Raw genomic sequence first — 14,613 nt, forward strand, 5'->3', positions numbered from 1 at the left:
GTTTCGACAGAGGAGAGGAGTTAGGTGGAGAATTTTGAGAATTGTCAGCAATCTAGAATTAGACAAACCAAAGAACTGATTATTGGCATCAAAGGGACTGGTCATTATTCATGGAGTGAATGAGGAGGTGGTGCACTCTTATAATTACGACACCAATGACAGGCTGGACTGGATCCATAACAAAGGGGAAATACATATATAAGAAGGAATAAATCTTTGTTCCCCCTTGGGGACAAATAAAGTGTTATCTATTGTGATAGACGGGCGGCAGCTGAACCTGGCCAGGACACCCTGAGACTGGAAGGCAACTATTTTGGGACATTGTCCCTCCCAAGACGCTAGATGGCAGCATCCCTATAGTATAGTGATGTCCCAGATTCCCGCAGCGCACCATGGGATATGGAGTTCAGCATCACAGCCCTGCTGGGTACCGTGGGTGCCGCCAAGGAATGCTGTAGGGCACTGGGAGACAAGGTTCTCACCAAGCCTGGAAGTACTAGTAGGTCACGAGAACGGAAGCCTGGGCTGATTTAAAAACGTGAGTTCTCCATCTGACCCGAAAATGCTGGCAGGTCACATGGACGGAAGAGCAGAAGCACTTCCGGGATCAGGCAATATAAAAGGGACTGCAGGAGGTGGACAATGCTTGCTGGGAGGTGTGGAGGAGGAAAAAGAGAGAGAATCGTGTATATTGTGATTATTTGCCTGTAAACCTGTGGCTGTGGCTGTGGTGCTTGGAGGGCACTGTAGAAGAAAGACAAAGAATTAAAATTCATCTTAGTGCTTTTACCTTGTGTCCTGCATGTCTGTCTGTTGGGTTTAAGGGGCAACAGTGACCCCTAGCGTCCACACTATCATAGATATCTATCTATCTCTATCTATCTATCTTATAGTGCCTTTCATATCTATCTATTATCTATAGTGCCTTTCATATTTATCTGTCTACAAGCAGAACAGCTTACAGGGTAGTATAGGTTATCATGGTAGACTTTTCGTTAAGCAGTAACATCCCCTCCGGCATCACCCCAAACTAAGGTGTTAGAACATTAGGAACTACTGTGGATCGAAGACTGTCTAATAAACCAGCAAAGAAGGTCTGAGCATGGGACCTTCCCAAATTATGTACTGCTGTGAATCAGTTGCCTCATGTATCTGTTCTCACAATCCAGCTTTTTAAGTCAATCGCTGCCCGATCTTACCACGGCAGCTCTTGGCGCAAAGCAAGAACAGAATTTTGGTGAAATTACAATTTATCACACACAGATACAACGCACAAGTTTAGAATTATCAGTTCACTTACTTAGATGTCTCTGAATTATTGGAGAGCACCAATGTTCTTGGAGCTAAACCAAGTCTAACAGTAAACGTGTGTGCAAACTCAACATCATCCAGGCCAGGAATCAAATTGGGGTCTGAGGGCGGTGTGGCAGCAATGCTGTGTAAAAGGAGAACCAAAAACTAACTGAAGTGTTACTTTGTATTTAATCTTACAAAATGGCTTCCTTCATACACAACATGCAGTACTCTGATACTACTTGCTGTCTCTCCTGTGATATACACTAGTATAATAATATATAATAATGATGTTTCTATCTAATTTTATAGGAGTTCTGCTTTTGGGAGATGCCTATAATATGAGACACCCATTGACTGGCGGGGGAATGAGTGTTGTTTTTAATGATGTCAGAATATGGAAAGCCCTTCTGCAGAAAATTCCTGACCTCTGTGATGATACTGCCATGCTGCAGGTAATAAAACAAATGTTTTGTATGGTATGTTTAGACTTTTTTGATAATGGTAAATATGCTTCAAGATGATCTTGGAATATATATGACAGCATAACACCCACAGATAAGGTTTTCATATAAAACTGTATATGTTAAGAAAAGATTCAAACAGGAAAGTCCGCCCAGAAGTTATATTTTTTTACGTGTTACTTACCCCATGTAGTTTGTAGTGATGGCCAAGAAAATTCTTAATCTTGTGTTTTTATGAAGAACAGAGATAAAAGGTTTATGACACAATACAAGCCAATGGTGACCAATACTGTATGTACAACAGCAAATGGAGTGAAAAACATCTATGAAAACAGAAAAGAAATCTCTCGTGTTGCATAATCAACATGTCAGTTATCAAGTCACATGCAAAACGCAAAATATTGCTAAAATATTGTTAAATAGAATCTTCCGGAAAAATCAGCACATTTCATAAACAGGAAACACAAGTCACATGGGATTGAATTTTTGACTTAAAGGTAAGACTCTTGACCAATAAGTGAGAGGAGGAGGCGGATCTTTCTTGTTCAGTCCCCATTGCCAACTCGTTGTGTGACTTGGAGTAAGTAACTTGACCTGTCTGTGTTTCCGTTGTAAAAGGTGTAGGGAAAGAAATTTAAAAAACACGTAGAAAGGTCTTATGTAAAGTAAAAATGATTAGTGGGCAGTGTAGGCTGAGTATTTGGACAGTAAGCCACAAGGCGGTCAGTTCAGTACTTGTACCAAAGTCATTCTTTGTGGTGCAGTTGTATAAAAATCTGATGTCTCACACATTACTCTCTTTAAATAAAGATGTTATTTTGAATTTTAACCTGATCACAATACTTTCACTATACAGTTTATTGAGTATAGCAACAGTATGTATGGTATATACATTATTTATGTATGTCTACTGGATTGAGTTTCCTCAAAATCCACAAGCCTCTTATTTTTTGTAATGCTTATGCAGTAAATGTGCCGAGTTTCATTCACGTTGAGTGATTTGTTTTTGTATTCATGGAAACGCTCGGGTTCTGCTCCCACATCCCTTGTCATATATGACAATAATCTATCTACTACAGTATATATAATAACATGCTACTGTCTGTGTGCTTATGTCCAGTCCCTCTGAGCAATCTGATTGCTCAGTGTGGCTTTGGTCTGATTGGTCAGTTTGACAAATTAGTTAAAATGGAACATTTCAAAGACAACAAAGCGAATAACGTAATAAGTGATGTTGGGTCACTACTGTAAATACTAATGAGACACAACCCGAGTCACCTTCAAAAACGAGAAGTGCGCACAAGAATATGAATGATGTTTTCAAAGCAGGTAACGACTGACCATCTATCACAGGTTGTAGTCAAAAAGCAGACAGAAGGTAGTCAAGGTGCCTCGAAATGACAGAGGCAGGCTTTATGGGAACTTAAGGAAGGAAGCACCTGGCAAGAGAGTTTGAGACACACAAGGATACCAAGGAACACCGAGAGTTGACTTCAAGGATGGGAAGTATTTGCAAAAACAGAAATGATGTTCACAGTGGGTAATGGGGGCTTGTCGATCAAGGTTGGTCTCTCTCCTGCTCTGGCCCTGGGCAGCTAAGGAGATACTCACAAACACCCGCTGGGTACTGTACAGTTAGAATATGTTCTGGTGGACCAAAGAGTCACTTAAATATGATTTCAAGTTGGAAAGAGGAAAGTTTTGCCTGTTCTTTATGTGAAAATACCAGACAACATTTTAGAGATATTGGATATGTTAATCGAAAAGGTTAAATGCTGTGGTGGGTTGGCACCCTGCCCAGGATTGGTTCCCTGCCTTGTGCCCTGTGTTGGCTGGGATTGGCTCCAGCAGACCCCCGTGACCCTGTGTTCGGATTCAGTGGGTTGGAAAATGGATGGATGGATGGAAAGGTTAAATGTACTGACTCTGTAGACTGACTGGGAGGGCGATAGCAGAGATATATGGGGGGCACAATTGTAAACGGCATACCGGATCTGAAACTGGGAGGTGAATTGTTGTTGGATCTCAGTGCTATTCATGGAGTGTCAATAAGGAACCTGAACTCCAGTCATTTTTTAAAACTATTGTTGTGTGTAATTTTTCAGAATCTTACCTTATATATAAACGTCTACAAATGGAAGTGTGTGTGCGTCTGTCCGTCCCGGAAGTGAGAGGTGGAGTTGGGGTAAGGGCTTCACCTCCGAGGAAACAGAAACTCGCTTTGCCACTAATACAGAAGCGAGGCGAGCACATCGGCAAAACAAAACCTCCTAGGAGAGAGATGCCCAGAGGACTTCCTTTCAATTACCTAACAACTCTGCATTTCAATTTTTTTCTGACAATTTCAATAGTTTTTAGGACTCTGTGCTTTATTTACACAGCTAGTACCTTTTATAATCAATAATAATAACAACAGTGATAATAAATGTATTGCTTATTTATGTTTTGGAAAATGACAGCTTTCTGAAATGTATATTAAATGTGTCACAAATTAATATTCTCTTTACTCTTCTAGGCAAAGAAGAAATTTCACTGGGAAAGAAAGACGTCACATTCATTTGTTGTGAATGTCTTGGCACAAGCCCTGTATGAACTATTTGCTGGAACAGATGGTAAGTGTTCCTGCATTATTATCGACATATTTATACCTTATCAACAGCAACCATAAATATGATCCAAAGGCCTTGCCTCTCATGGTGGTGGATGGACCAGCCATCAAAGCCACCCTAGGTACAGGCGTGTATTAATACTAATTGTTCATATCAAGAGGTAATAAACAGTGATACGTGAATCCTGCTGAATTTGTTTAGCATCGAGGAATCACGGAAAGGCTTGGGAATTTCAGTGAACTCTGTGGAATGCACTGAAGTCAAAGTGGAAGATCAAAGAGGAAGGGGATTATAATGGTGCAATGGTCTTGTAAATGTCCCAAAGGCACTTTGCTAGGTAGACATCTGCCAACTATGCTGGACTGATCATTGTGGCCAAAAATGTGACCTTAGCCATAAAGCACTGCGCCTCCCTGAGATGATATTAATACAATGACTTACCCTCAAACAAAATATAATAACGGGCCAGAAGGTAGAAAGAAAAAAAAAATATACGTATATATTATAAAAAAAATCTTGGAAGGCTTGGAAGGAGACAAGACGTGATTTTCTTGGAGACATTTTAACGTCCCACGAGACAAAGCAGTGAGACAAGAGGACAGCTGCTGTATATGCTTTTAAATGTTCGAAACGCTGCGCAAGATGCGGATCACACAGCACAGCAGCAGCAGCAAGCCAGCAGCTGATCGAGCAAAGAGGTAAAAAAAAAGTATTCGTTTCCCATTGTATCACCATTTAAGAGGGGGTTTCGGAGGAGCAACCGCATCTCCTTAGCGTGCATTCAGCCCCCCTCTTCACAACGTGAGTGGCAGAGACGTAAAGTGGCTGACATGTAGCACACCCCATGGTAGGGGTGGGTGAGCGAAGCGAGTAGGGTGCAAAGCCCCCTAGTATCTCTATATATAATCTTCATTTGGATCTTGATCTTTGTTTGTCCGCGAATGAATTAGAAGAAGAAGCACTAGATGGCAGTAGAGAGACAGCTAAAACATAGGCATTGCATTAAGAATCTCCTCCAGGCTTATACTACTGAAGACTGTAGTACTCCAGTCACACCTCAAAACACAGACATTCAAACTAAACAAATTGTTGTGCTTTAAATTAACTAATCTTTATATATAACCTTCATTTGGATCTTGATCTTTGTTTGTCCGCGAATTCCATGCATGCGTAGACCACCTTCCAGTTTAGTACGTTGTTGTTACTCACGGATGTCAACAACGTGCCAGAATAACGAAAGGGGTGGTGGACAGTGTTACGCTGGTTAGCTCCTGAGGCCTGGTTAGAGAATGAGATTGCCGAAGATAAAAGGTACGTGCCTACGTAACATATGACTGAAAGAAAGACAGTGGGTAAAATGAATGACAATGTAACAGCACGTTCCGGAAATTATTATTGTTACGTTGTAGCCGGCGAGTGCTGCGCGTCTCACAGTTGTACCCTGGCTTGCTCACATGTCAGTGAAGTGATCCCTATTTATGCTTTAAAGAGCCTGGATACCTTTGTGTCCCCCTTTTATAACCATTGCTCCGTGTATATTGCCTTACTCTTTGGAACGCCACAAAGCAACCTGCGAGATTAGAGAAAGGTTGAGAAGAGATCGTGAGAAGAAACTACAGCGTCGTGAAAACGAGATGGACTGTGAACGGAGAGAAGCAGAAATGCTCCTACACCACCACATAATTACTATTCGGACAGTGATTCCGAGTAGGCCATTCCTATCGAATCAATGTCCAAGGGTGTTCTTTTGTAATTTTGTTTCCCTTATAAAAAAATCATAATACTGTGCAACGAAGGGCCCAGTTCATGACTGGCAGCCATGTTTAAACAGGGAGCCGTTCACAGACAACTTTAACATGCGCAACGTAGTTGGGCGCACATGGCTAGTATATATATAACCTACCAGGTAATGCTTGTGGGTGGTCGGCCAGTCCAAAAACATCTGCCACGTCCTCTCAGTTTCGAGAAGCAGATCATAGATATGTTAAAGCGTTATCTGGTAAGTAACCACCCAAATAATCAGATTGTGACTCAGTCCTTTATCTCTCTCTATATTTTTCATGACTCAGGCGCCGCCGAGAGTGGCAGCCTTTTCAGCAGCTCCGTGTACGACTTTATTTTTCTTTTATTTTTCTCTTTTATATTGATCACTGTGAATTTCCCCTTGGGATTAATAAAGTATCTATCTATCTATCTATCTATCTATCTATCTATCTATCTATCTATCTATCTATCTATCTATCTATCTATCTATCTATCTATCTATCTATCTATCTATCTATCTATCTATCTATCTATCTATCTATCTTACCTACAGAACCTGTGTTGTAAGAGATCGGTGTTATATATTAGGGGGTAGTCCCCGTCACTACCTGATCTGCACTACAAAACAAGGAGCAAAACATACTTAATCCAGCAGCGAAGACACAACCTACAATAAATCTGTACAGAATAAACAAGTATTTTCATAATATTCTCATTGTGGTCAGCTAATGTACCTCACAAACAAAACTACTTGGGAGTTGTTTTTAAACACATGATGGGTGCAAATCCTGCCGGAGTACTGATTGGGACGTGACATCACGCATGTGTGTATATGACATAATATGACTCTTCACACATGCACAAAGCAGATTGGGCTGTGCCATAAAGTGTGAGGTGGAGTATCCTTGCAGTGCGCATGCATGAAAGGTGTATGCATTGTCACAAGAATGAGACCAAGACATCAAGATGATTTGGGGCAGCCACCTATATAATATTCCCTGGCTGCAAATGGATACATTTTTGAAGACAGAAGTGTCTTAGAAGGAGTCCAATTGTGAACTGAGGTTGGTTTGGTAACATGGCAGCTTTATATGCCGAGTCGAAAGTGACGTCATCTGTGGGCCCGGAACCGGAAGTGACGTCATCAGTAGCGACAGAACCGTGTGAGATTTCCTGTGGATGGTCTGCAAGGGATTGAGAAAGAAAGTCCGTGCACCTTGCCCAAGTCTACCATGTAATTACTGTCATTCAGCCCTTTAGCCGTCTCCCAGTCGCACGTGTGTGACAGCGTACGCAACACAAATTGGACAGCAAGCACCGATTGAGTAGTGATATCTCTATCCAACATTGGCTGAAACATCTCTGTGGTGTCACAGTGGCCTTACAAAGCGTCATGACGAACAATTTAAAAAAATGTCTGCCCAAGCCAGCTGCATGGAAAATTTTGAGGGAAAAATATGGCCAACAAGGTCACTTTTGAACCCAAAAAATTCACTACAAGAAACATTTTGGGTAATTTTACCAATCAACACTATGAAAAAGTTGTTGTTTTGTTTTTTTACACATTTTCTAAAAAATAAGGAATGGTGATTTTTTTTTTTTTACATTTTGAATACTTTTTCCCATTTTCAGAATCCCTGCATCAGTTGAAGAAGGCCTGTTTCTTGTATTTCAAACTGGGCGGCAAGTGTGTTACAGGACCTGTTGGATTGCTGTCCATGTAAGTCTTTATCTGTTTTTCTAATTTAGGAGGTGCTATTGAAAAAAATGCCCTGAATGGGGTAAGTGGGTTAAAAACGGCTGGATAGATGAATATTCTGTTTATGATTCTCAGTGGTAAATTGTTTCATTCCTTAATTTTGTTTTCCAGTCTGTCTCCAAACCCAATGACGCTGATCGGCCACTTCTTTGCTGTCTCCATTTATGCCATTTATTTTGCTTTCAAATCAGAGCCTTGGATTACAAAACCACGTGCCTTCTTCAGCAGTGGGGCAATTTTGTACCATTCTTTGGCAGTAATATTACCTCTCATCTACTCAGAACTAAAATATTTGATTTACTGAGACTTCTGCAAGTGAATAATGAAAATGGACAGTGATAAAGTTATTTTTGTTTTCCAAGTATGTTTGATTCTTATTGTTTAGTTAGTAGCATATCATCGTTTCCACCTGTTTAAAAAAAAAAAAAAAAAAAGCCTTCTGTGGCGCTTTGCCATTTGCTTACAAAAGAAAACATTTCAGAGTATCGGACAAGTGTGGCATTTGATCTTTGGTCACATCTGCCAGGATGGAGTCCGCCAGTGAGAGACGCTGTTTGCTAAAAAAAAAAAAGCATTTGTGGAAAATGGATAGCAAGACTGTGCATTCTATAATATTGCGACTGCAGTATTAATTAAATAAACACTATGTGAATATACTCTTAAAGATATTTCTAATTTTATATCTGGCCTATGGCTTTGTTGTTAATTGAAATTCCTGTATTAAAATTTTTATTTGTAAATAAAATTGCTAACAAAGGAAAATGGGAACTTGAACGTTTATGTATTTTACCTTTTGCTTCCTGTCTGTATAATATTGTGCCTGTAGTCTATCTATCTATCTATCTATCTATCTATCTATCTATCTATCTATCTATCTATCTATCTATCTATTATTTATAGTGCCTTTCACATCTATCTATCTATCTATCTATCTATCTATCTATCTATCTATCTATCTATCTATCTATCTATCTATCTATCTATCTGTCTGTCTGTCTGTCTGTCTGTCTGTCTGTCTATCTATCTATCTATCTATCTATCTATTATTTATAGTGCCTTTCACATCTATCTATCTATCTATCTATCTATCTATCTATCTATCTATCTATCTATCTATCTATAGTGCCTTTCACATCTATCTATCTATCTATCTATCTATCTATCTATCTATCTATCTATCTATCTATCTATCTATCTATCTATTATTTATAGTGCCTTTCACATCTATCTATCTATCTATCTATCTATCTATCTATCTATCTATCTATCTATCTATCTGTCTGTCTGTCTGTCTGTCTGTCTGTCTGTCTGTCTATCTATCTATCTATCTATCTATCTATTATTTATAGTGCCTTTCACATCTATCTATCTATCTATCTATCTATCTATCTATCTATCTATCTATCTATCTATCTATCTATCTATCTATCTATCTATCGTGCCTTTCACATCTATCTATCTATCTATCTATCTATCTATCTATCTATCTATCTATCTATCTATCTATCTATCTATCTATCTATCTATCTATCTATCTATTATTTATAGTGCCTTTCACATCTATCTATCTATCTATCTATCTATCTATCTATCTATCTATCTATCTATCTATCTATCTATCTATCTATAGTGCCTTTCACATCTATCTATCTATCTATCTATCTATCTATCTATCTATCTATCTATCTATCTATCTATCTATCTATCTATCTATCTATTATTTATAGTGCCTTTCACATCTATCTATCTATCTATCTATCTATCTATCTATCTATCTATCTATCTATCTATCTATCTGTCTGTCTGTCTGTCTGTCTGTCTGTCTGTCTGTCTATCTATCTATCTATCTATCTATCTATCTATCTATTATTTATAGTGCCTTTCACATCTATCTATCTATCTATCTATCTATCTATCTATCTATCTATCTATCTATCTATCTATCTATCTATCTATAGTGCCTTTCACATCTATCTATCTATCTATCTATCTATCTATCTATCTATCTATCTATCTATCTATCTATCTATAGTGCCTTTCACATCTATCTATCTATCTATCTATCTATCTATCTATCTATCTATCTATCTATCTATCTGTCTGTCTGTCTGTCTGTCTGTCTGTCTGTCTGTCTGTCTGTCTATCTATCTATCTATCTATCTATCTATCTATTATTTATAGTGCCTTTCACATCTATCTATCTATCTATCTATCTATCTATCTATCTATCTATCTATCTATCTATCTATCTATCTATCTATAGTGCCTTTCACATCTATCTATCTATCTATCTATCTATCTATCTATCTATCTATCTATCTATCTATCTATCTATCTATCTATCTATCTATTATTTATAGTGCCTTTCACATCTATCTATCTATCTATCTATCTATCTATCCATCTATCTATCTATCTATCTATCTATCTATCTATCTATCTATCTATCTATCTATCTATCTATCTATCTATAGTGCCTTTTACATCTATCTATCTATCTATCTATCTATCTATCTATCTATCTATCTATCTATCTATCTATCTATCTATCTATCTATCTATCTATCTATCTATAGTGCCTTTTACATCTATCTATCTATCTATCTATCTATCTATCTATCTATCTATCTATCTATCTATCTATCTATCTATCTATCTATCTATCTATCTATCTATCACAATAGAAATGAAATAGACAACATGAAGGTTAGAGAACCTCCGCCATAAGCCCCATTTAATGTCAAAAGAAAACTGGCAAAAAATAATCAAAAGCAAAACAATGGGGACCGTCACGGCCCACAATCAATGATCTTTCAATCGAAGTTGTTCTGCTGCAGTACCCTGTCTCCCTCAGAGCCTGGTTTGTAGGTGAACGCTGAACTTCTGGTTGTATGTGTTCTTAAATTCTGGAGGAAGTAGAAATGGCAGGACTCCCAAGCCCAAGGTGGATGTGATCTCACAGACCTTCTGGCCAACCACTTTCTGTTGTATAGGCAAGATGGGAGAAGGAGTTAATAGCCATGCTTTCTTATGTTGAATAATAGGTGGACGCCTTTCACATCGTTTTCCATTGTCCATCACTGCTCACCACTGGGTCTCATTCAGTTTGAATCTTTGTTATTCTCTCCCTTCTCTCCTTCTTCTTCTCCTCCTCTTCCAACTTCCTCCCTCAAGTGTTGCCTTCTGCCTCCCGACTCTGACTTTCTAAATGAGGTTCAATGGCTCCTTTCATCTTGGATCCGGGAGTACTTCCGGTGCCAGGGCATAGCCTACTGGAAGTACTTCCAGGTCAATCAGAAGTTCCCTAAAGCAAGGAGCTGCACTCGCAGACCCAAGCAAAGGCAGCCTCACTGCACTACAATTCCCAAGATTCCTTGGGGAGTATTGGAATGGGTCCTGAAGCCCAGGGTTGCTACCATCTAGTGGGTTGGGGGAGGCATATAGTTTTGCAGTGAAGCCTCCCTCCATCGTTCTTTTACATTGGCCTCCCGGCCAGTTAATGGAATTGAAGCAATCTGGAAGACACCATTACAGAACTCAGGATGCATTTGGCCAGACACATACTATGTCTTCCCACTCAACAATTTCCAAAGCTTGCCATTTGCTGGATACCACCAAAGAGGACACGAAAACCAGGCACTTGGTGGTCAACTTTTTTGGGGTACCTAAAAACTGTCGACCTACCGCCTGATGAAGCTGCGGCTGATTGAGTCCACTGAAGAGCACTAGCTGTTCAATGAGCCAAAGAGCGTGGGAGGAACTAACTAACTAAAGTGAATAATAATAATAATTCATTACATTTATATAGTGCATATCTCACTACTCAATGTGCTTTTCATAGAGACTGGGGAGCCACTTCAACCACCACTAATGTGTAACATCCACCTTAATGATGTGATGGCAGCCATTTTGTTCCATTACACTCACCACACATGAGCTGTTAGGTTAGTAAAGGGAGCAAGCAAGAGATAGCCAATCAGAGACAGGGGAAGATTAGGGGGCCAGAATGACTAGGCCATGGCGGGCTATTTAGCCAGGACATCGGGATACACCCTACTCTTTACGAATGAATGACCAACACGTTTGAGTGGTCCCATGCAATGTTGTGTGGGTTTCTTACGCACGGAACAGGCAGTGCAAAGTGTACTTTATTCTTCCTCCTCTTTCATTACAGCACTTTGTTAGTGGATTTTTGTGAAAAGTTATGTTTTTAAGTGTCACAATCATTTTGAGTTTTCAGCTCCATCTTTAAAACTACAGTTCAAGAGCTTCGAGACCACTAATATTATCTCTGTGTTATAAAAGAAAATCTTGAGACGAGACTATTGCCAAGAGATTTTTTCAAGTCCCGCCCTCCTCTCGACCATTTTGAAGCACACCCAGGGTCCTCTCACCTCTCATTCAAGTGAATGCTTTTGTCAGATACAGTTCCTGCGCTCTCTAAGCTCTTATAAATTTTTACCTTTTCCTCACTTTAAGTTCCCAATAAAAGAAGACTTATAATGTTCAAATCTTATTGAAGAATTTCATCCCGAAGGCTTATCAACAGAAGAAATGAATACACAGGCAATCCTAGCACCGAGAATCGATGAAGTCAAACGAATTAATGCCAAAATTGTGGATTGGTTACACGGCGAATTGGTTAAATGCGTATCAATAGACTCTGCTGAAACAGCATACAAGAAAGGTAATGTAGTACATCTTCAGGGGATGACATTAGACACCAAAGGAGATCTTGATATGCCATTCATATTATGACGTTTACAGTTTCCCGTGAGAATAGCTTTTGCTATGACAATTAACAAATCTCAGGGACAAACATTCAAAAAAGTCGGGTTATATATTAGAGCGAAAGAAAGTTATCCGCTGCATTGTCACAATGTAAGTCCAAACTCGGAATCAAAATTAAATGCGATATTGACGAAAAGTTCATTAAAAAAAATAAATTTACTAAAGTTTTACAGTAAAAGTGTAAGTTTAAAAAGTGTTTGCGTGTTCATTTCAAAACCACACAGAACGTACATGTTTAACGCAACGAATAACTCTCGCAACATGAAGCATAATTTTCTTTCAATTTATTACGTTTTACTATTTTTTTACTAGGGTGGCGCAGTGGGTAGCGCTGCTGCCTCGCAGTTGGGAGACCTGGGGACCTGGATTCGCTTCCCGGGTCCTCCCTGCGTGGAGTTTGCATGTTCTCCCCGTGTCTGCGTGGGTTTCCTCCCACAGTCCAAAGACATGCAGGTTAGGTGGATTGGCGATTCTAAATTGGCCCAAGTGTATGCTTGGTGTGTGGGTGTGTTTGTGTGTGTCCTGTGGTGGGTTGGCACCCTGCCCGGGATTGGTTCCTGCCTTGTGCCATGTGTTGGCTGGGATTGGCTCCAGCAGACCCCGTGACCCTGTGTTCGGATTCAGCGGGTTGGAAAATGGACGGATGGATGGATTTTTTTACTATGGTTAATTACTCGCTGTAATGTAAAATAGTTCTGTTATGCATATGTAACAATTCCCATGAAAATAACAGTCTGTTTAAATCGTACATCCGCTTCCCCATACGCGAGCGGCAGAACCGCGAAGTGGCTAGTGCGTAGCGCCCGCCCGGGGGTTGGCGAGTGAATCGAGCAGTAATATAAAAAAAAATCATATGAAGTATAAATGTAAATGTTGCACTTGGAATTTTGACCCATGTTTATATATATTCAGATATATACTTAACATTCATATTAATATTTATACTGAGGTTGTTGCTTCTTTTTAGTATTCAGTGTCATTTGCACCCGCGCCTGTACTGCTCATCACTAATGGTCAGACTTTCATATACAGCTAAGGGAGTACACTCCAAAGGAAAAGATTAATTAAAAAAGAATATGGTAAAAAAATTAACTTTTAAAAAAACGGCAAAAAAATGCAAATTTCGGAGTTTTGTTTAAATGTAAATACGCTTGCACATATTTCTGAAAGCAAAATAGGCAAAAAGACAAATTAAACAAGGAGATCATTTCGAAGTAAGACTGAATCAATTTTTTGTGAAGCTGGTTGGAATGAAGCCACGGTGATACCCCAGACCTGAACTTGGAAACCCCTATAGGACTTACAGTAACCAATATAAATGTCGAATCGTTTCAGGAATACTGTCACCAATCACACATTTATCACCTGTATTCATTTTAAAATCTCTAGAAAGCAAGGGTCTTGATAGGATAAAGGTTTTTCCTTTTCATCATGTTATGTTTATTTTTAAAACATGCAATGTCCTCTCTAAATACACTCGTATGTCTAATAGGGTTTTTAGGAGACTTTTCGACTCTAGACGGTACATAGTAAACAGAATATTGCTGTCTGTCGGACCAGGTTAACGTGAGCACCTCTGATCTTTGCAGTTCAAAATCCCCGCCCCTATTTTGACCGCCTCCTTCATGAGGAATTGGATTGGCTTAGAAACGTGTCACTTAGTGAGTCGTCTAATTCTCCCCACCCACTTTTAAGCAAAATTAATTCTTGGTTGTCTCCCGACGTATGTGCGAGACTACTATTTAGACCACATTAATTGGATATTTAAATAAATGATGATGTATTTATTTATATTCTTTTTATTAAATTAATATTTGAGGATTCCTTAGTAAAAATGATTCTCTCCTCCGAAGCGATGCCAAGAAAAACACTTATAAAAAAACCCCAAAACGACTCCGCTTTGAAACCGGAAACAGAAAGTGTACAGTCAATG

General features: G+C 39.1%; 1 protein-coding gene across 1 annotated transcript in view; it reads left to right on the forward strand.

The window, feature by feature from the left end:
* sqlea (squalene epoxidase a) overlaps positions 1 to 8,433 on the forward strand; it is a 33,319-nt gene extending 24,886 nt beyond the window's left edge. The window contains exons 8-11 of the mRNA XM_028817615.2: positions 1,606 to 1,748; positions 4,273 to 4,369; positions 7,763 to 7,850; positions 8,001 to 8,433. Of these exons, the coding sequence (XP_028673448.1) occupies positions 1,606 to 1,748; positions 4,273 to 4,369; positions 7,763 to 7,850; positions 8,001 to 8,193 (521 nt within the window). The 3' untranslated portion in view covers positions 8,194 to 8,433. The remainder of the gene's footprint in view (positions 1 to 1,605; positions 1,749 to 4,272; positions 4,370 to 7,762; positions 7,851 to 8,000) is intronic.
* The last annotated feature ends 6,180 nt before the right edge of the window (positions 8,434 to 14,613 follow it).

This window comes from Erpetoichthys calabaricus, chromosome 13 (genome assembly GCF_900747795.2).
Source record: "Erpetoichthys calabaricus chromosome 13, fErpCal1.3, whole genome shotgun sequence".
NCBI lineage: Eukaryota > Metazoa > Chordata > Cladistia > Polypteriformes > Polypteridae > Erpetoichthys > Erpetoichthys calabaricus.